The 22,521-nt window shown below is 43.9% G+C and overlaps 1 protein-coding gene across 4 annotated transcripts in view; it reads left to right on the top strand.

The window, feature by feature from the left end:
- GALNT13 (polypeptide N-acetylgalactosaminyltransferase 13) overlaps positions 1–22,521 on the top strand; it is a 371,281-nt gene that overhangs the window by 181,739 nt on the left and 167,021 nt on the right. For all 4 annotated transcript variants that reach the window (XR_013217812.1, XM_077272937.1, XM_077272936.1 and 1 more), the window contains exon 2: positions 18,841–19,009. Coding sequence is in view for 3 of the 4 variants with exons in the window: in XM_077272937.1 (XP_077129052.1) it covers positions 18,841–19,009 (169 nt within the window). In the remaining variant the exon portion in view is untranslated. The remainder of the gene's footprint in view (positions 1–18,840; positions 19,010–22,521) is intronic.

Here is a 22,521-nt window from a genome sequence, read left to right as displayed (position 1 = left end):
CCTATAATATGATACGGCTTTTTTTATATCGGGCTAGCCTTACACACTGAATGTTGCAGGACATTAATATCAAACTGGTGAAAAATAATTTTTAATAGGATTAGGAGCTCATCGTCATTTGTTGAGGAACCCAGCAGCATCACCATAGCGTGAATTAGACATAATACTTCTTAAATAGAATCTTTCATCAAGTTTTTACTACGTCATCTGAGAGCAACCTGTTGTAGGCAAAGAAACCCTGAATCCAATGATGTATCACTTAGTTTACTGGGTGCAGCAGTTCTGACACAATCAGAGTATTTAGATTTAGCAAAGCAGCAGAGCTGATGAAGCTAGGCCCGCCCACACCAGACTCTATGTACATAGTCTATAGACAGTGAGCTGCTTATCACAGGAGTGGGTGGAGTCGGACTAACAGTCACATGCACATCAGACCTGGCAATGATAATCTCCTAGAGAGAAAACCTCCAATGTAAAAAAACAACAGCACACAGCCTAATAAGTGACACATCATTGAATTCATTGTTTTAACCCCTACTTCATGCTGTCCTCAGATCACATAGCAAAAACCTGCTTACAGATTCCCTTTAAAGGGGTTATCTGCTACAATAATATTAACTATCCTGTAATCAACATGAAGCTTTTTTTTTTTTGCAGCCCTTTGATTGGGCAGTGCCTTAGTTAAGAGCGGAAGCCGCTTTAAAGAAGTCACATGCACTTTCATTTTTCCCTTCTGGTATTTTTTAAAACCCGAAACAGAAAAAAAAACCTAAAATGACTGAACAACAAAGTGGATTTAAAATAGAAATTAATAGGGACAATCGTTCAAAAGTTTTTGAAGCAATTTTAGGAGTTTTTTTTAAGTGAACAGGTTCCAAAAACTTCTTAAAAAACTCTGTGTACACATAGCCCTAAACCTTTAATGAAACTTGCAGCTGGATCGATGAAAAGTAAGTAAAGTTCCAAAGACCTGGTCAAACTCCACCGAGGCACAAAATTAGGAAACAAAAAGTGCCGGACACGGACTGCTGCGCCATTGATCATCCCGGTTACATCCTCTTTTTGTCCTTTATTACCTCTAAGTTCTCTCCTGACATCTTGTCACAGAATGGTCGCCATTCATGCTAAAAGAAAGGTCACGATGATTAAACAAACCCAATGTTTTCGATGAAGTCCACCGCAGTCGCTGCTGGGCGGGGAGCTTCTTTCTTCTTTTTTGATATAGATGTTTTGACACGGGAGAAAGCGAAAAGTGGAACAGAAGGAGAGCAGAGCACATGGCGGGGTGACAGATCCTGATTTTGCTGCTGTTATATTTGATCTTTGGCCATGATGTGACATGACATGTGTCCGGCATATACATGCTCTATGGTCAGGCAACGAGTATGGCTATAGATACCATTATTGGGGTCATCATGACGAGAGTCTGCAACATTTCCATGCAGGTCAATTATTTCCATAAGTGCTTAAAGGGATTTTCTCATGAACAAAATTAATTTTAAAGTTAATTTTAATCAATACATCTTGGAATAATAATAATTTCCACAATTGGATGTGTTTACAAAAAATGTTTCTGTGCTGAGATAATCTTATAAATGTCCCCTGCTGTGTACTGTGTAATGGCCGTGTCTTACTGTACAGGAACATGGTCTGATTGTACCACAGCTCCTGGGTGGGGGGAAGCAAAAAAGTGTACAGACAGGACAGCATGAGATCACAAATGATTATTTTTGCAAGATAAAGCATTTCACTGCCTGCTTTTAAAAAATATTTCACCTCAAAGAAAGAATCAAGTGTGATCTCATGTTGTCCTGTCTGTATACTTTTTTGCTTCCCCCCCTGCCCAGGAGTTGTGGTATGATCAGACCATGTTCCTGCACGGTCAGACACGGCCATTACACAGTACACAGCAGGGGCACATTTATAAGATTATCTCAGCACAGGAACATTTTATTTAAACACATCCAATTGTGGAAATTATTATTATTCCAAGATCTATTGATTAAAAGCAACTTTATTAATAGGAAAACTCCTTCAAAGTGATTGTCATATGAAGATATAATAATATCATAATATAATCATATCAATATAATAACGCAGCTGTGTAAGGTATATGTCTGGCTGGAGAAGACCTTTCTAGTAAACGTATTTGTTTGTCTGTTGTGCCTGGAGCAGCAAAGAGTTTTCTCTGATGGTAAAACACTTTACAGGCTCATAAAAGGGTTTTTCCCATCTCGTAAAATAATGTCGTATCACTAGGACTTGCAGTCACTTTACGATCGACCTTTGGGACCCTCATTGATTATGAGAATGAACGGGGTTGAAGTGCTGATCAAGCATTGCAACCTTTATAACCGCGACTGAAGTAAGATTTGTAGCAAGGCGCACATGGAGGTGCACACCGATTCATTCATTGTGCGCTGTTTAAAGAGGTCGTTTGGGAAATTAATCATTGATACTTAGTATGGGTCATCAATGCCTGATCGGTGGGGGTGCAACACCCAGAACCTCCACCAATCAGCTGATCCCAGTGTCGGTAATGGCCGGACCTGCATAGTTACGGAGCTGCCCAGCACAGCTCCATGGAGTGTATAGCCAGGTACTGCACATCCGCCCACTATTGATTCGAATGAGGGCGGATGTGCAGTACCTGTCCGCGGCCACTATACAGTCGATGGAGCTGTTCTGTGCAGCTCCACAACTGAGCAGTTCCAGCCGTTGCCAGCATCGGGAGCAGCTGATCATTGGGGGTATCGGGTGAAGCACCCCCACCAATCAGACATTAATGACCTATCCTAAGGATAGCCCATCAGTCTTAAAGTTTCAGGTAACTCTATTAATGAATCAGGTGTCTCGTATTCCACTCCTCTTCATCAAGACTGGCATGAAGAAAGCTGGTCTTGACGAACCAGGACCTTAGTTTTGTTCTAAAAGCAAAACTTGACAAATTAAAAACAAGAAAAAAATAATTGGAAAATGCATCTAGTATTTCTTACAGAATTGCTAACGCTGAGCAACTAAATAGATGCAAAGCATCATCACTCTTGGTGCAAGTTCACATGGTGTTTTCACATTTGGAATTTGAAGAGAATCAGCTTCAAAATCTACATTGAAAATTGCTTCAAGTCCACCTCGACGTGGATTTCCCCTCAAAAATCCATGTGGAAAAAAAAAGCTTCATGAGAACACGGAATCCCATTAACCTTCAAGGATTTTACCAAGAGGTTCTTTATTTCCCCCTTTACCCTCAGTCCTAGTGCTGCTCCATCCCCCAAGCCACCACAACATCTACACATTAGGACCATGTTGCTCTTCTTCAGGATTACAAATTTCCCTCCTGGAATATCTACATTTGTGAAATAATGTCCGTAGTTCTATGTTCTGTAACATTATGCTGTGACCTTTTTTTCTCAGATGTTATCTTGAGGTGTGATATATTGTGCTACGTTGCCCGTTTATTACCTTAGGACGATTTTATTAATGAAACTAGTAGTATGGCTCTATAGGTCCTATAACAAAAAAAATGAAATCTGTCTTGTAGCAATCCAAGATGCCAGTACTGAGAAATCGAAACCACATTCAGACTCAATAGGAAGTGTAACAACCCCCCAAGTGCTATGACACACCCCCAAGTACTATGACATGTCCCCAAGTGCTATGGCACGCCCCTAAGTGCTATGACACGCCCCTAAATGCTATGACATGCCCCTAAGTGCTATGACACGCCCTTAAGTGCTATGACATGCCCCAAGTGCTATGACATGCTCCCAAGTGCTATGACATGCCTCTAAGTGCTATGACACGCCCCTAAGTGCTATGACATGCCCCCAAGTGCTATGACACTCCCCTAAGTGCTATGACATGCCTCCAAGTGCTATGACACTCCCCTAAGTGCTATGACATGCCCCCAAGTGCTATGACATGCCCCCAAGTGCTATGACATGCCCCAGTGCACATCCAGGCTAATCTTTCATGTTGCTTCAAAGCTCGATTTCCCAGGCCTTGGTCTTCAGATTACTACAAAACAGTTTTCACTTCTGTACACACATACCGCTAGTTTCAATAATAAGACATATTCTCTTCTAATTCAATGAAAAGATGTTATATAAATGAATAAAAAAAATATATCTATAAGGCCATGTTCACAGCTAGGGTTGAGCGACTTTCATTTTTTTAAGATCGAGTAGGGTTTTGGGAAACCCGATTTTGTCCAGAGTCGAGTCGAGTGCAGTCGGCCGATTATCGCTAAAAGTCGGGGATCGACCGAAACACGAAACCCAATGCAAGTCAATGGGGAAGCATAGTCGGCAGTGAGTGGAGGCCAGGAAAACACCTACAGTGCCCATTTTAATGCCAAAAACATCCATTCTTGTTTCTGAAGCTTGCCAATCTTAATTAACTGTATAATAATAGTTGGGCATAGGGAATTGGGGGAAAGTTGTGGGGGGAGTAGGGCTGGCTCAAGTTTTTCGTGGGCCCAGGAAATGCGGACTACGTCACGGCGGTGTTGCAGGGAAAGGTAAGTATTTAAAAGTTGCAAGTGCTGTGATCCTGAGCAAGCAGGGGGGGGGCCCACTCGTTCGCATTGCCACTGGCACAGGGCCCCTCAAAGTACGGCGGTGTGTTTGCATGGCGGGGGCGCCTCCCACCAGCAGCGACACTTTTGCGTACTCTGAGGGGCCCTGTGCCAGTGACGTCGCCAACGAGTATGCCCCCCCACCTGATGAAGGAACCTGCACTTTCATCTGCACCTTCCTCTTTGTCCCTGTGTAAGGTGGTATAACATGCGGGAAGGGGAACCTTACTTTCAGCAGGGACAGATTCTGGCTGTGTAGAGTACAAGGGGAATGTAGTGGTCTAGGTCAATGTACCAGCAGACTCATTTAGCAGTGGCTGGGCAATGGGCAGGATGAGGAGGAAACAGATATAGGGCCAAAGAATAAAGTAGGCTACATGCAGTTCAAAATTGGTAACAGGACTAAACAGGCGGCATTGCTTTGTTCAGTGGAGTAGCAAACCCAAGAGCAGCAGACACTGTTTCAAGGGCCTAACCACACTAGTAGGCCAAATGCAGTTTAATATCTGATAGTATAGGGCGAAAGCCAGAATGTGGAAGCTCAGCTTTGTTCAGTTGAGGACAACACCAGGGAGGGGCAGACACCTTTAGTAGGCCGGAAAAGCCTATTGCATTTTTTAAAATGGTAATTTGGAGCAGAAGGTTGAAGCTCAGCTTTATTTAGTTGAGGGCAACACCAGGCAGGGGCACACAGACAGACACCTTTAGTAGGCCGGAAAAGCCTATTGCATTTTTCAAAATGGTAATTTGGAGCAGAAGGTTGAAGCTCAGCTTTATTTAGTTGAGGGCAACACCAGGGAGGGGCAGAAGCCGTTAGTAGGCCCTAACCACCATTTTTTTTTTAAAACCACTTAATGAGAGCCGGAAGGTTGAAGCTCAGCTTTATTTAGTTGAGGACAACACCAGGGAGGGGCAGAAGCCGTTAGTAGGCCCTAACCACCATTTTTTTTTTTTAAAACCACTTAATGAGAGCCGGAAGGTTGAAGCTCAGCTTTATTTAGTTGACGACAACACCAGGGAGGGGCAGAAGCCGTTAGTAGGCCCTAACCACCATTTTTTTTTTTAAAACCACATAATGAGAGCCGGAAGGTTGAAGCTCAGCTTTATTTAGTTGAGGACAACACCAGGGAGGGGCACACAGACAGACACCTTTTGTAGGCCTGAAAAGCCTATTGCATTTTTCAAAATGGTAATTTGGAGCAGAAGGTTGAAGCTCAGCTTTATTTAGTTGAGGGCAACACCAGGGAGGGGCAGAAGCCGTTAGTAGGCCCTAACCACCATTTTTTTTTTTAAAACCACATAATGAGAGCCGGAAGGTTGAAGCTCAGCTTTATTTAGTTGAGGACAACACCAGGGAGGGGCAGAAGCCGTTAGTAGGCCCTAACCACCATTTTTTTTTTTAAAACCACATAATGAGAGCCGGAAGGTTGAAGCTCAGCTTTATTTAGTTGAGGACAACACCAGGGAGGGGCAGAAGCCGTTAGTAGGCCCTAACCACCATTTTTTTTTTTAAAACCACATAATGAGAGCCGGAAGGTTGAAGCTCAGCTTTATTTAGTTGAGGACAACACCAGGGAGGGGCAGAAGCCGTTAGTAGGCCCTAACCACCATTTTTTTTTTTAAAACCACATAATGAGAGCCGGAAGGTTGAAGCTCAGCTTTATTTAGTTGAGGACAACACCAGGGAGGGGCACACAGACAGACACCTTTTGTAGGCCTGAAAAGCCTATTGCATTTTTCAAAATGGTAATTTGGAGCAGAAGGTTGAAGCTCAGCTTTATTTAGTTGAGGGCAACACCAGGGAGGGGCAGAAGCCGTTAGTAGGCCCTAACCACCATTTTTTTTTTTAAAACCACATAATGAGAGCCGGAAGGTTGAAGCTCAGCTTTATTTACTTGAGGACAACACCAGGGAGGGGCACACAGACAGACACCTTTAGTAGGCCTGAAAAGCCTATTGCATTTTTCAAAATGGTAATTTGGAGCAGAAGGTTGAAGCTCAGCTTTATTTAGTTGAGGGCAACACCAGGGAGGGGCAGAAGCCGTTAGTAGGCCCTAACCACCATTTTTTTTTTTAAAACCACATAATGAGAGCCGGAAGGTTGAAGCTCAGCTTTATTTAGTTGAGGACAACACCAGGGAGGGGCACACAGACAGACACCTTTTGTAGGCCTGAAAAGCCTATTGCATTTTTCAAAATGGTAATTTGGAGCAGAAGGTTGAAGCTCAGCTTTATTTAGTTGAGGGCAACACCAGGGAGGGGCAGAAGCCGTTAGTAGGCCCTAACCACCATTTTTTTTTTTAAAACCACATAATGAGAGCCGGAAGGTTGAAGCTCAGCTTTATTTAGTTGAGGACAACACCAGGGAGGGGCAGAAGCCGTTAGTAGGCCCTAACCACCATTTTTTTTTTTAAAACCACATAATGAGAGCCGGAAGGTTGAAGCTCAGCTTTATTTAGTTGAGGACAACACCAGGGAGGGGCAGAAGCCGTTAGTAGGCCCTAACCACCATTTTTTTTTTTAAAACCACATAATGAGAGCCGGAAGGTTGAAGCTCAGCTTTATTTAGTTGAGGACAACACCAGGGAGGGGCACACAGACAGACACCTTTAGTAGGCCTGAAAAGCCTATTGCATTTTTCAAAATGGTAATTTGGAGCAGAAGGTTGAAGCTCAGCTTTATTTAGTTGAGGGCAACACCAGGGAGGGGCAGAAGCCGTTAGTAGGCCCTAACCACCATTTTTTTTTTTAAAACCACATAATGAGAGCCGGAAGGTTGAAGCTCAGCTTTATTTAGTTGAGGACAACACCAGGGAGGGGCAGAAGCCGTTAGTAGGCCCTAACCACCATTTTTTTTTTTAAAACCACATAATGAGAGCCGGAAGGTTGAAGCTCAGCTTTATTTAGTTGAGGACAACACCAGGGAGGGGCACACAGACAGACACCTTTAGTAGGCCGGAAAAGCCTATTGCATTTTTCAAAATGGTAATTTGGAGCAGAAGGTTGAAGCTCAGCTTTATTTAGTTGAGGGCAACACCAGGGAGGGGCAGAAGCCGTTAGTAGGCCCTAACCACCATTTTTTTTTTTTAAAACCACTTAATGAGAGCCGGAAGGTTGAAGCTCAGCTTTATTTAGTTGAGGACAACACCAGGCAGGGGCACACAGACAGACACCTTTAGTAGGCCTGAAAAGCCTATTGCATTTTTCAAAATGGTAATTTGGAGCAGAAGGTTGAAGCTCAGCTTTATTTAGTTGAGGGCAACACCAGGGAGGGGCAGAAGCCGTTAGTAGGCCCTAACCAAAGTTGAAGGCCAAATGCAGTTTAATTTCTGATACTATAGGCCGAAAGCCAGAAGGTGGAAGTTCCGATTTAGACAGTGGAGGACAATTTGAATTAGGGACTGCAGACAGACTTAGTAGGCTGTCCCCTGTGGACCATGCATCCACCACATTAACCCATTGCGCCGTAATGGACACGTAATCTTCCGTGGCCATGCCTACAGGTCCATGCGTCTGTTGTCAGGTGCACCTTTGTACTCACAGATTGCCAGAGTGCATGGACAATGCGGTCTTCTACATGCTGGTGGAGGGTTGGGATGGCTTTTCTCGCAAAAGAAGTGTCGACTGGTTAGCTTGTAGCGTGGTACAGCGTAGTCCATCATGGCCTTATTAATAGTAAATAAAATATATAACTAGGCTCTATGAACTTTTAAATAGGTTCCAGGGGTACACGGGCAGCATTGGTGTGGTCAGTGGAGGAGTATTGCAAGTAGGGGCTGCAGACAGGCTATCAAAGGCCTAAAATAACAAACAGTAGGCAGTCATGGCAGTTTTACATCGGTTACATGGATACACAGGCAGGCACTCCAGGCAGCATTGTGGTCAGTGGAGGAGTATTGCAAGTAGGGGCCGCAGACAGGCTATCAAAGGCCTAAAATAACAAACAATAGGCTCATGGCAGTTTTACAGCGGTTACATGGATACACGGGCAGGCAGCTTGGTGGTCAGTGGAGGAGTATTTAAAGTAGGGACCGCAGACAGGCTATCAAAGGCCTAAAATAACAAACAATAGGCTCATGGCAGTTTTACAGCGGTTACATGGATACACGGGCAGGCAGCTTGGTGGTCAGTGGAGGAGTATTTAAAGTAGGGACCGCAGACAGGCTTCAAAGGCCTAACATAAGAAAATGGGCTGGCTGTAGGCACTTTATAATTGGTTCCAGGGGTACACGGGCAGCAGTGGTCTGGTCAGTGGAGGAGTATTTAAAGTAGGGACCGCAGACAGGCTTCAAAGGCCTAACATAAGAAAATGGGCTGGCTGTAGGCACTTTATAATTGGTTCCAGGGGTACACGGGCAGCAGTGGTCTGGTCAGTGGAGGAGTATTTAAAGTAGGGACCGCAGACAGGCTATCAAAGGCCTAACATAACAAACAATAGGCTCATGGCAGTTTCACAGCGGTTACATGGATACACGGGCAGGCAGCTTGGTGGTGGTGAGTGGAGGAGTATTTAAAGTAGGGACCGCAGACAGGCTTCAAAGGCCTAACATAAGAAAATGGGCTGGCTGTAGGCACTTTATAATTGGTTCCAGGGGTACACGGGCAGCAGTGGTCTGGTCAGTGGAGGAGTATTTAAAGTAGGGACCGCAGACAGGCTTCAAAGGCCTAACATAAGAAAATGGGCTGGCTGTAGGCACTTTATAATTGGTTCCAGGGGTACACGGGCAGCAGTGGTCTGGTCAGTGGAGGAGTATTTAAAGTAGGGACCGCAGACAGGCTATCAAAGGCCTAACATAACAAACAATAGGCTCATGGCAGTTTCACAGCGGTTACATGGATACACGGGCAGGCAGCTTGGTGGTCAGTGGAGGAGTATTTAAAGTAGGGACCGCAGACAGGCTATCAAAGGCCTAAAATAACAAACAATAGGCTCATGGCAGTTTTACAGCGGTTACATGGATACACGGGCAGGCAGCTTGGTGGTCAGTGGAGGAGTATTGCAAGTAGGGGCCGCAGACAGGCTATCAAAGGCCTAAAATAACAAACAATAGGCTCATGGCAGTTTTACAGCGGTTACATGGATACACGGGCAGGCAGCTTGGTGGTCAGTGGAGGAGTATTTAAAGTAGGGACCGCAGACAGGCTATCAAAGGCCTAAAATAACAAACAATAGGCTCATGGCAGTTTTACAGCGGTTACATGGATACACGGGCAGGCAGCTTGGTGGTCAGTGGAGGAGTATTTAAAGTAGGGACCGCAGACAGGCTTCAAAGGCCTAACATAAGAAAATGGGCTGGCTGTAGGCACTTTATAATTGGTTCCAGGGGTACACGGGCAGCAGTGGTCTGGTCAGTGGAGGAGTATTTAAAGTAGGGACCGCAGACAGGCTATCAAAGGCCTAACATAACAAACAATAGGCTCATGGCAGTTTCACAGCGGTTACATGGATACACGGGCAGGCAGCTTGGTGGTGGTGAGTGGAGGAGTATTTAAAGTAGGGACCGCAGACAGGCTTCAAAGGCCTAACATAAGAAAATGGGCTGGCTGTAGGCACTTTATAATTGGTTCCAGGGGTACACGGGCAGCAGTGGTCTGGTCAGTGGAGGAGTATTTAAAGTAGGGACCGCAGACAGGCTTCAAAGGCCTAACATAAGAAAATGGGCTGGCTGTAGGCACTTTATAATTGGTTCCAGGGGTACACGGGCAGCAGTGGTCTGGTCAGTGGAGGAGTATTTAAAGTAGGGACCGCAGACAGGCTATCAAAGGCCTAACATAACAAACAATAGGCTCATGGCAGTTTCACAGCGGTTACATGGATACACGGGCAGGCAGCTTGGTGGTGGTGAGTGGAGGAGTATTTAAAGTAGGGACCGCAGACAGGCTTCAAAGGCCTAACATAAGAAAATGGGCTGGCTGTAGGCACTTTATAATTGGTTCCAGGGGTACACGGGCAGTAGTGGTCTGGTCAGTGGAGGAGTATTTAAAGTAGGGACCGCAGACAGGCTTCAAAGGCCTAACATAAGAAAATGGGCTGGCTGTAGGCACTTTATAATTGGTTCCAGGGGTACACGGGCAGCAGTGGTCTGGTCAGTGGAGGAGTATTTAAAGTAGGGACCGCAGACAGGCTATCAAAGGCCTAACATAACAAACAATAGGCTCATGGCAGTTTCACAGCGGTTACATGGATACACGGGCAGGCAGCTTGGTGGTCAGTGGAGGAGTATTGCAAGTAGGGGCCGCAGACAGGCTATCAAAGGCCTAAAATAACAAACAATAGGCTCATGGCAGTTTTACAGCGGTTACATGGATACACAGGCAGCTTGGTGGTCAGTGGAGGAGTATTGCAAGTAGGGACCGCAGACAGGCTATCAAAGGCCTAAAATAACAAACAATAGGCTCATGGCAGTTTTACAGCGGTTACATGGATACACGGGCAGCTGGTGATGAGTGGAGGAGTATTTAAAGTAGGGACCGCAGACAGGCTATCAAAGGCCTAAAATAACAAACAATAGGCTCATGGCAGTTTTACAGCGGTTACATGGATACACGGGCAGGCAGCTTGGTGGTCAGTGGAGGAGTATTTAAAGTAGGGACCGCAGACAGGCTATCAAAGGCCTAAAATAACAAACAATAGGCTCATGGCAGTTTTACAGCGGTTACATGGATACACGGGCAGGCAGCTTGGTGGTCAGTGGAGGAGTATTGCAAGTAGGGGCCGCAGACAGGCTATCAAAGGCCTAAAATAACAAACAATAGGCTCATGGCAGTTTTACAGCGGTTACATGGATACACAGGCAGCTTGGTGGTGAGTGGAGGAGTAGTGCAAGGAGTGTCTGTCCCAGTACTCCCAAAATATAAATAGATGTTAATGTCTCGCAAAACAACCAAAACAAAAAAAAAAGGTGGCATACTTAGGTACAGGGGTGGGCTCATCTACTGAGTTTCTGACATAGTAATTTGGCAGTAACTATTTAATGGTGCCAATATAGGACACAGACACAGACTACTTTAAGTTGCATCATAGATGTCTACAAATTTGTATTGTCAGTGCCAGACATTGAATGATGTCAGCGAATAGACTAAAGATTGGTGGAGCTGTGCGACATAATTTTGCACGTGGTAGAGCACATTTTGAGCTGGGGTAGGGGGGAACTCTCTTGAGGCCGGCGGGACCGCCCCAGGGCCCCTCATGTTACAACGGTGTGTCTGACGTTGGGTGCGCACCACCACCGCCAGAGACACTACATTGTACTATGAGGGACCCAGTAGCAATGCCGTCAACCAAAAGCGAGCACACCCACCTCTTCAGACAAACAGCAGTCTCACGGGTGCTTGCGCCAAGTCGCGATACCACGGCCCCGTGTGGGGAGTTTTGCCATTTAGGGAGGTGTAAACATGTCGTATGCTGTACAATCAGCTGCAGCAAATTAGACATTAGAAAAGTAATTCACAGGCAAGAGCTTTTCATAGGAAAGCTAGGTGTCGGCCGGGCAAGGTGGGGCAAAAGATTTCGAAATCCAGTTGTGGTTCATTTTAATGAATGTTAGATCGTCAACATTTTGGGTAGCCAGACGAGTCCTTTTTTCGGTTAATATTGAACCTGCAGCACTGAATACTCTTTCTGATAGGACACTTGCTGCCGGGCAAGCAAGCTCCTGCAATGCATATTCTGCCAATTCTGGCCAGGTGTCTAATTTGGAGGCCCAGTAATCAAATGGGAATGACGGTTGAGGGAGAACATCGATAAGGGATGAAAAATAGTTAGTAACCATACTGGACAAATGTTGTCTCCTGTCACTTTCAATTGATGCAGCAGTACCTGTCCTGTCTGCGGTCATAGCAAAATCACTCCACAACCTGGTCAGAAAACCCCTCTGTCCAACGCCACTTCTGATGTGTGCACCCCTAACACTCCTAGTCTGCTGCCCCCTGGAGCTCGTGTGAGAACGATCACGTGCGCTGTGTGCTGGGAATGCCTGAAGCAAACGGTCAACAAGAGTTGATTGTTTGGTTGCTAATATTAGTTCCAAGTTCTCATGTGGCATAATATTTTGCAATTTGCCTTTATAGCGTGGATCAAGGAGGCAGGCCAACCAGTAATCGTCATCGTTCATCATTTTCGTAATGCGTGTGTCCCTTTTTAGGATACGTAAGGCATAATCCGCCATGTGGGCCAAAGTTCCAGTTGTCAAATCTCCGGTTGTGATTGGTTGAGGGGCAGTTGCAGGCAAATCTACGTCACTTGTGTCCCTCAAAAAACCAGAACCCGGCCGTGACACGCAACCAAATTCCTGTGCCCCCGGGAAAGGTTCGGCATTAAAAATATACTCATCCCCATCATCCTCCTCGTCCTCCACCTCCTCTTCGCCCGCTACCTCGTCCTGTACACTGCCCTGACCAGACAATGGCTGACTGTCATCAAGGCTTTCCTCTTCCTCTGGTGCAGACGCCTGCTCCTTTATGTGCGTCAAACTTTGCATCAGCAGACGCATTAGGGGGATGCTCATGCTTATTACGGCGTTGTCTGCACTAACCAGCCGTGTGCATTCCTCAAAGCACTGAAGGACTTGACACATGTCTTGTATCTTAGACCACTGCACACCTGACAACTCCATGTCTGCCATCCTACTGCCTGCCCGTGTATCCTCCCACAAATAAATAACAGCACGCCTCTGTTCGCACAGTCTCTGAAGCATGTGCAGTGTTGAGTTCCACCTTGTTGCAACGTCTATGATTAGGCGATGCTGGGGAAGGTTCAAAGACCGCTGATAGGTCTGCATACGGCTGGCGTGTACAGGCGAACGTCGGATATGTGAGCAAAGTGCACGCACTTTGAGGAGCAGGTCGGAGAACCCAGGATAAGTTTTCAATAAGCACTGCACCACCAGGTTTAAGGTGTGAGCCAGGCAAGGAATGTGTTTCAGTTGGGAAAGGGAGATGGCAGCCATGAAATTCCTTCCGTTATCACTCACTACCTTGCCTGCCTCAAGATCTACTGTGCCCAGCCACGACTGCGTTTCTTGTTGCAAGAACTCGGACAGAACTTCCGCGGTGTGTCTATTGTCGCCCAAGCACTTCATAGCCAATACAGCCTGCTGACGCTTGCCAGTAGCTGGCCCATAATGGGACAACTGGTGTGCAACAGTGTCATCTGCCGATGGAGTGGTTGGCAGACTGCGTTCTGTGGAAGAGCTGTAGCTTCTGCAGGAGGACGAGGAGGAGGAGGAGGAGGGGGTGCGAACGCCTACAGCCAACTGTTTCCTAGACCGTGGGCTAGGCACAACTGTCCCTAAATTGATGTCGCCTGTGGACCCTGCATCCACCACATTCACCCAGTGTGCCGTGATGGACACATAACGTCCCTGGCCATGCCTACTGGTCCATGCATCTGTAGTCAGGTGCACCTTTGTACTCACAGATTGCCTGAGTGCATGGACGATGCGCTGTTTAACATGCTGGTGCAGGGCTGGGATGGCTTTTCTGGAAAAAAAGTGTCGACTGGGTAGCTCGTATCGTGGTTCAGCGTACTCCATCAGGGCTTTGAAAGCTTCGCTTTCAACTAACCGGTAGGGCATCATCTCTAACGAGATTAGTCTAGCTATGTGGGCGTTAAAACCCTGTGTACGCGGATGCGAGGATAAGTACTTCCTTTTTCTAACCAGAGTCTCATGTAGGGTGAGCTGGACTGGAGAGCTGGAGATCGTGGAACTTTCGGGTGTGCCGGTGTACATGGCAGACTGAGAGACGGTTGGAGACGGTATTGTTTCCGCCGGTGCCCTAGATGCAATATTTCCTCCTACAAAACTGGTGATTCCCTGACCCTGACTGCTTTTGGCTGGCAAAGAAACCTGCACAGATACTGCCGGTGGTGCGGAAAATGGTGGCCTTACAGTGACGGAAGGGATGTTGCGTTGCTGACTAGCTTCATTGGCCGAGGGTGCTACAACCTTGAGGGACGTTTGGTAGTTAGTCCAGGCTTGAAAATGCATGGTGGTTAAGTGTCTATGCATGCAACTAGTATTTAGACTTTTCAGATTCTGACCTCTGCTTAAGCTAGTTGAACATTTTTGACAGATGACTTTGCGCTGATCAGTTGGATGTTGTTTAAAAAAATGCCAGACTGCACTCTTCCTAGACTCGGATCCCTTTTCAGGGATTGCAGACTGAGCTTTAACCGGATGGCAACGCTGTGCTCCAACAGGTTTTGGCTTTGACACGCGTTTTGGTCCAGATACGGGCCCGGCAGATGGAACCTGTTGCGATGTTGATGCCTGCTGCGGCCCCTCCTCCACCTCCGCTTCTGAACTACTGCCGCCTGCACCCTGTTCCCCCAATGGCTGCCAATCGGGGTCAATAACTGGGTCATCTATTACCTCCTCTTCGAGCTCGTGTGCAACTTCGTCTGTGTCACTGTGTCGGTCGGTGGTATAGCGTTCGTGGCGGGGCAACATAGTCTCATCAGGGTCTGATTGTGGATCTGTACCCTGAGAGGGCAATGTGGTGGTCTGAGTCAAAGGAGCAGCATAGTACTCTGGCTGTGGCTGTGCATCAGTGCACTCCATGTCAGAATATACTTGTAATGGGCATGGCCTGTTAAATGTTTCACTTTCTAAGCCAGGGACGGTATGTGTAAAGAGCTCCATGGAGTGACCCGTTGTGTCGCCTGCTGCATCCTTCTCTCTTGTTGTAGTTTTTGCTGAGGAGGACAAGGAAGCGACTTGTCCCTGACCGTGAACATCCACAAGCGACGCGCTGCTTTTACATTTACCAGTTTCGGAAGAGGAGGCAAAAGAGCTAGAGGCTGAGTCTGCAATGTAAGCCAAAACTTGCTGTTGCTGCTCCGCCTTTAAAAGCGGTTTTCCTACTCCCAGAAAAGAGAGCGTTCGAGGCCTTGTGTAGCCTGACGACGAAACTGGCTCCACAGCTCCAGACTTAGGTGGAATATTTTTATCCCCACGACCACCTGATGCTCCACTACCACTACCATCATTACCAGCTGACAATGAACGCCCACGACGACCTCTTGCACCAGACTTCCTCATTGTTTTAAAATCTTAACCAAAGTAACTTTATTTGTTGCTGTCAAACAACTTACACGGTGAGCTATAACTTCAGTATGATTTCAATATCCCTTAACAGGTTGGTGAGACCACAAGGAAAATCAGGCACAATGTTACACACTCTGTTTTCTGTGACACCAAATCACAGAGATGACACACACGCAGGACTGTCACTCAAGCACTAATGTCAATATTAATCTCCCACCTAATTTATTTATTTTTTTTTCTCAGGGAGACTTTAGAAACCAAATAATATTAAAAAAAAAAAAAAAAGGCTTTCTATGGCCCACAATTAGAGAGAGAGAGGTGGCACAACCAGGAGTCAAGACTGGCGCACAAGCTGAAAGGGCAATATTACTCTCCCACTGTTTTTTATGTTTTTTTTGTTTTTTTCAGGGAGACTTTAGAAACCAAATAATATTAAAAAAACAAAAAAAAAAAAAGGCTTTCTATGGCCCACTGAATGAGAGGGAGAGAGGTGGCACACCCAGGAGTCAAGACTGGCACACAAGCTGAAAGGGCAATATTACTCTCCCACTGTTTTTTTAGGGTTTTTTTTTTTTTTCAGGGAGACTTTAGAAACCAAATAATATTAAAAAAAAAAAAAAAAAATAGGCTTGCTATAGCCCACTGAATGAGAGATAGCACACACAGCAGTGGCACACAAGCCCTGACTGAGGCCAATATTTTTCTCCCACTGATTGATGTAGTGTTTTTGTGTTGAGGTAGAATTTAGAACACAAATCACGGAAAAAATAAATAGGCTTTCTATGGCCCACTGAATGAAAGGGAGAGAGGTGGCACACCCAGGAGTCAAGACTGGCACACAAGCTGAAAGGGCAATATTACTCTCCCACTGTTTTTTTATGTATTTTTTGTTTTTTCAGGGAGACTTTAGAAACCCAATAATATTTAAAAAAAAAAATAAATAGGCTTTCTATGGCCCACTGAATGAGAGGGAGAGAGGTGGCACACCCAGGAGTCAAGACTGGCACACAAGCTGAAAGGGCAATATTATTCTCCCACTGTTTTTTTAGGTTTTTTTTTTTTTTTTCAGGGAGAATTAGAAACCAAATAATATTAAAAAAAAATAAATAAATAGGCTTTCTATGGCCCACTGAATGAGAGGGAGAGAGGTGGCACACCCAGGAGTCAAGACTGGCACACAAGCTGAAAGGGCAATATTACTCTCCCACTGTTTTTTTAGGTTTTTTTTTTTTTTTTCAGGGAGACTTTAGAAACCAAATAATATTAAAAAAAAAAATAAAAAAAAAAAATAGGCTTGCTATAGCCCACTGAATGAGAGATAGCACACACAGCAGTGGCACACAAGCCCTGACTGAGGCCAATATTTTTCTCCCACTGATTGATGTAGTGTTTTTGTGTTGAGGTAGAATTTAGAACACAAATCACGGAAAAAATAAATAGGCTTTCTATGGCCCACTGAATGAAAGGGAGAGAGGTGGCACACCCAGGAGTCAAGACTGGCACACAAGCTGAAAGGGCAATATTACTCTCCCACTGTTTTTTTATGTATTTTTTGTTTTTTCAGGGAGACTTTAGAAACCCAATAATATTTAAAAAAAAAAATAAATAGGCTTTCTATGGCCCACTGAATGAGAGGGAGAGAGGTGGCACACCCAGGAGTCAAGACTGGCACACAAGCTGAAAGGGCAATATTACTCTCCCACTGTTTTTTTAGGTTTTTTTTTTTTTTCAGGGAGACTTTAGAAACCAAATAATATTAAAAAAAAAAAAAAAAAATAGGCTTGCTATAGCCCACTGAATGAGAGATAGCACACACAGCAGTGGCACACAAGCCCTGACTGAGGCCAATATTTTTCTCCCACTGATTGATGTAGTGTTTTTGTGTTGAGGTAGATTTTAGAACACAAATCACGGAAAAAATAAATAGGCTTTCTATGGCCCACTCAGTGAGAGATGGCACACACAGGGATGGCACTGTAGCAGAAATGCCAATCTTAATCTCCCACAAAAAAAAAAAACAAACAAAAAAAAAAAACTGTCCTACAATTACTATCTCCCTGCAGTAATGTAAGCCAGGTATGGCAGGCAGCAATAGGAGTGGACTGATGCACAAATTAAATAAAAAGTGTGGACAAACAAAAAAGATAGCTGTGCAGAAAGGAAGGAACAAGAGGATATGTGCTTTGAAAAAAGCAGTTGGTTTCCACAGTGGCGTACACACAGCAATACAGCTATCACGGAGCCTTCTAGGGTAGCCCAATGAGCTACAGCGCTGAGGGGAAAAAAAAAAAAAAATAGCTTCCACAGTCCCTGCACACCGAAGGTGGTGTTGGACAGTGGAAATCGCTGCAGCACAAGCGGTTTGGTGGTTAGTGGACCCTGCCTAACGCTCTCCCTGATTCTGACAAAGCGGCAGCAACCTGTCCCTAAGCTCAGATCAGCAGCAGTAAGATGGCGGTCGGCGGGAACGCCCCTTTATAGCCCCTGTGACGCCGCAGACAGCAAGCCAATCACTGCAATGCCCTTCTCTAAGATGGTGGGGACCAGGATCTATGTCATCACGCTGCCCACACTCTGCGTTCACCTTCATTGGCTGAGAAATGGCGCTTTTCGCGTCATTGAAACGCGACTTTGGCGCGAAAGTCGCGTACCGCATGGCCGACAAGCACAGGGGTCGGATCGGGTTTCATGAGACGCCGACTTAGCCAAAAGTCGGCGACTTTTGAAAATGATCGACCCGTTTCGCTCAACCCTATTCACAGCGTTTCTTTTTTTTGCTATTTTATGCAAATAAGAAGCTACAGTTTACAGTACCAGAAAAAGCTATGAGATTACAGAAATCGCATTCATGCGCTTGTTTTTTTTCATTAACTGAATTTGAGAACTGCATTTTTAAAATCTGCAGCATCTGCATTCTTTCAGCATTGAAAGCAAAAAAATTGCAAAAAAACGCAATAATTTAATTGGATATGTACTGTAGACACAGCACACATGTAATCTGCATCCAAAAACGCTGAAAAAAAGTGTCAAAAATGCAGCAAAAAACACAGCAAAAATGCCGTAACATTGAGTGCAGCGTTTTTACTGTTGAGAGAGCAGGTTTTGACTGCAGAAAAAAACAGACAAAAATGCTGCATGTGAGCAAACCCTAACATTTGCAGTAATTTTCACGGTCACAAAGTCCACTAACAGACTCTGTTTCTTGTTTTAATTCTAGCTGTTATTTCCCGGAACCAAGAAGGACCAGGAGAGCTGGGGAAGGCGGTGCTCATCCCGAAAGATGACCAAGAAAAAATGAAAGAATTATTCAAAATCAATCAGTTTAACCTTATGGCCAGTGACTTAATCGCTTTAAACAGAAGCTTGCCGGATGTCAGACTAGAAGGGTAAGATCTACAATTCAGCTCCATCGCGGCTAAGCCCTAGTGATGTGAATGGGGCAAGGTCAGAATACCACATGTGATCTGTGAACAGAGATGATGCTGCTTTTGTAAAAAAATGATTAAGGACGGAGGACCTGTCACCCGGTCAAAAGTGACCAGTATTTGGGTTTACCTTATTCATGCTGCTCCCCTGATTATTCCGCATTTTGTTTTTTGTAAATCCACAGTACGGTTCCAGAGATATGGGCCTTTTTAATCGGTGCTAATTTTTGAATTTTTTTACTGGGGGTGTGGCTCAAAAGGTTCTGTGGGGGCATGTCTCTGCATAATTGCCCTGTGAGCCACGCCCCCTCTGCCATAAAAAGTAGCTGTCAATAAAAAGTCTCATATCTCTGGATCCATATGGCAGATTAAAAAAAAAAATGAAATGGAATACTCAGAGGAACTTTCGGAATAAAAGAAGGACTCAATTATTCAATTTTGACCTTGTAATAAGTTCTGTTTAAGCCGGTGTCTGCACACTTTTTAGGGATGCATTTAACTATAGGGGATGTTATAATTAGCACATAGTTGATTGGGACCCTAATAATACCTCTGACAGTGAGATTGTAAGAGAATTATCTCATTGTGACTGACGAGCAGGGATAACTGAGACAGGGTGGCATGGATGGGAAAAATTAGCTTCTAGGAAAACCATTATACACCTTATAATGGCACACCAGCTGTTAATCACTGTCTTGAGTTTGGAATCGGCAGTGCCGGCCAGTCTTTTCTTTTCGGTTGTGCAGTACTGGACACATTTGCTGTGCATCCTGTAAACAGTTCCTATGAAATATTGAGATCTCAGTATAATTGATGGATTGGGCCATTTTTCTTTTTTGCGCTTTTGTTTGCTCCTCTATTTCCAAGAGCCATAATAACTTCTTTTTTTTCATTTTTCAATCTACGTAACCAGTTGTAATTTTGAGTGGCATCATTCATTTTTCAGCATAATGTATTAAAAAACAGGTAAAAATATTGAAATGGGGATGAAAAATAATAAAAAAAATAATAATAATTTAAATAATATATTTAAATTTAATAAATAATATTGTTTATTAGCTTTAGTTTTGACGCTGTTCATTTCGTGACAATTTGATTTTTCCGGGTAAGTATGATTACAATGATACCAAATTTGTATAGTTTTTTTTTTTCATTTCAATATTTTAGTGACAAAAAAAATCAGAACTTGTAAAAAAAAATAATTAGTTGGTGTTTCCATTTTGTGAGATCCGTAACTTTTTTTTTATTTTCCGTCCGCGGGTCCTTTGTTTTATTTTGTGTGGCTGTCTTGTTTTGGTTCAACTGTCGAACTTGTTGTATCAAATCTATCAACACATTGGCAGCCTGAGCGACCACTTATTAACCGTTTATATGCTGCTGTCAGACGTTGATAGCGTCATCCAAGTGGTTAATCAGCAATCAGAGCTAATTCCAGTCGCTGCTGTCAGAGCCAGCTGCCCGTACCCGCCCGGTATGAGTCGTGTCCACTTCACCTGCCCCCTACATATGACGTAAATTTACAATATGAGGCATGATAGGTTATATTCCCTTACAGAAAAAAAATGAAACAACTAATTATTATTTAAAGTTTTATAAAGTCTTTTGTCTCCTTGGTAACAGACTACAAACAAACCGTTAGTAGTCAGATCTTGCAGAAAATACTCTCTTCCCTAAAGAAACAGATTGTTCGCATATTTCATTCATGGGAGAGACAGAGAGGATACATCTAAATTAGTAAGGCAGTAGGAATAAACTACAAGTTCCGTTTGTTGTCTGTTACCATGGAAACACATAGTTGTGCACAGAAGCTGTAGGCACAAAACGGTAAGATTTTTTTTTTAAACGGTAGCTGTTTAGAAACTTGCTTTATTTTATTTTTTTCATATTTGAGAAGCTTTGAAAAAAAAAAGATTGTTTCCAAGGCGAACAAAGCCTTTAATCTAAGCAAATCGCTGTTCTTGCTGAATGCCAAAGGTAAATGTGGTTTACGAAGCAAGCGAGCACTGCGACAGCCCGAGGCTAATAAACAACCAAATATTCCTGGACCTCCGAATCTCGTTTTATAGTATTTAGCACGGTCTCGTGGCAATTAGCATCACACGTCATTATGTATTCCTGCCTGTATTCTGCAGTTGACGGATAGTTTTGTATTGTTTCTAAGGAAACTAACAGCACAATAGAGAATAATCTGTTTACTATGTACTTCTTCAGTCAGGCACAAATTGTATTCAAGTTACAGAAAAACACATTGCGAGATTTTTTTATTTTTTTATTTTTTTTGGTAATGGGAACATACATTTAGCTTCCCATTGGCAATGGTTGGATAACTAATGTAAGTATCCCCTAAAGACATCATGTTATTTTTCCATCCAAAAATAGATGCCTTCATCCTGACCATATGCCTGAGGTTTGATGCAGACAGTGGAAAATAATGAATGTTTGTTTCCTGCAGTTTCTGTCCATCATTCATACTTATTGATATATTTTATTTAATGGTAAAACCATTATAATGGCATGATACATATCTCAGAATAATGATAAATAAAAAAACACTTTATAGGAAGGTGTTTATAGCAAATTGACATAGAAAGGGTGCACTTTTGGGGTTTCCTTATGCCTAGATCAAGAAAAAAGAATACTGTAATTCTTTTAGCAACCACTAGGGGAGCTGTCTGCAACTGAATGCATATGGGAGCTGTAAACATTTCTTATGGAGAGAGCTCCACCTAGTGAGCACTAAAGGAATACAGAATTTTATAATTTTACACTATAGATTATGTGACTAGGACAACAGTTATTAAAAAACAGGAACAGTGGATTTCAGATGCGCTGCTGATTCGAAGATCCGAATGGTTAAATCAAAGTGATTTATTATCAATGCTTTTCAAAGCCAGTAATGACTTCTTCCCCAGGACAGCCGCGTGTAAAAACTTTAAACATTTTTACAGTTTTATAGGACAAAGGTTAGTGGGTCTCATAAAAAAAGAAGAAAAAACAATTGTAACGCTTTCTAAGAATTGTGGACCTGTTTATTAAACATGATTAAATTAAACTCTACTTTGAAGTCTAAGACCACCACTAATGCAAATATTTTTGCCTTGAGATGATATAATGCCATCAAGATATAGTTTCAGAATCTGGAAAAAGGGTAGCAACATTACCTTTTAAAATGGGAGACTTTTTGAACTCCACACTAGAGAACGAATTCTAAAAGTTGTCATATAGATGACATAGTAGGTGTTTTAGCATTACAACATTTCTGCCATCTTGCCCACCCCTTTAAGCTTGCCTCGCCCATGAGACTTCTTTTACATACTCTCGAACATGAATAATTTAATAGGGACAAGGAGATCAAAGGATCATATTGTTATAGCTCAACTAGTGAGATGGATTCTTAAAGCTCACCATCTGGATGAGCGGTTGTAGCATACTATGAACAGAAGATGGTGGTGGAGCATGGTGGATAGGCTGGA

This window comes from Ranitomeya variabilis, chromosome 7 (genome assembly GCF_051348905.1).
Source record: "Ranitomeya variabilis isolate aRanVar5 chromosome 7, aRanVar5.hap1, whole genome shotgun sequence".
NCBI classification, from domain to species: Eukaryota; Metazoa; Chordata; class Amphibia; order Anura; family Dendrobatidae; genus Ranitomeya; species Ranitomeya variabilis.
This window is presented reverse-complemented; position numbering and strand designations above follow the sequence as displayed.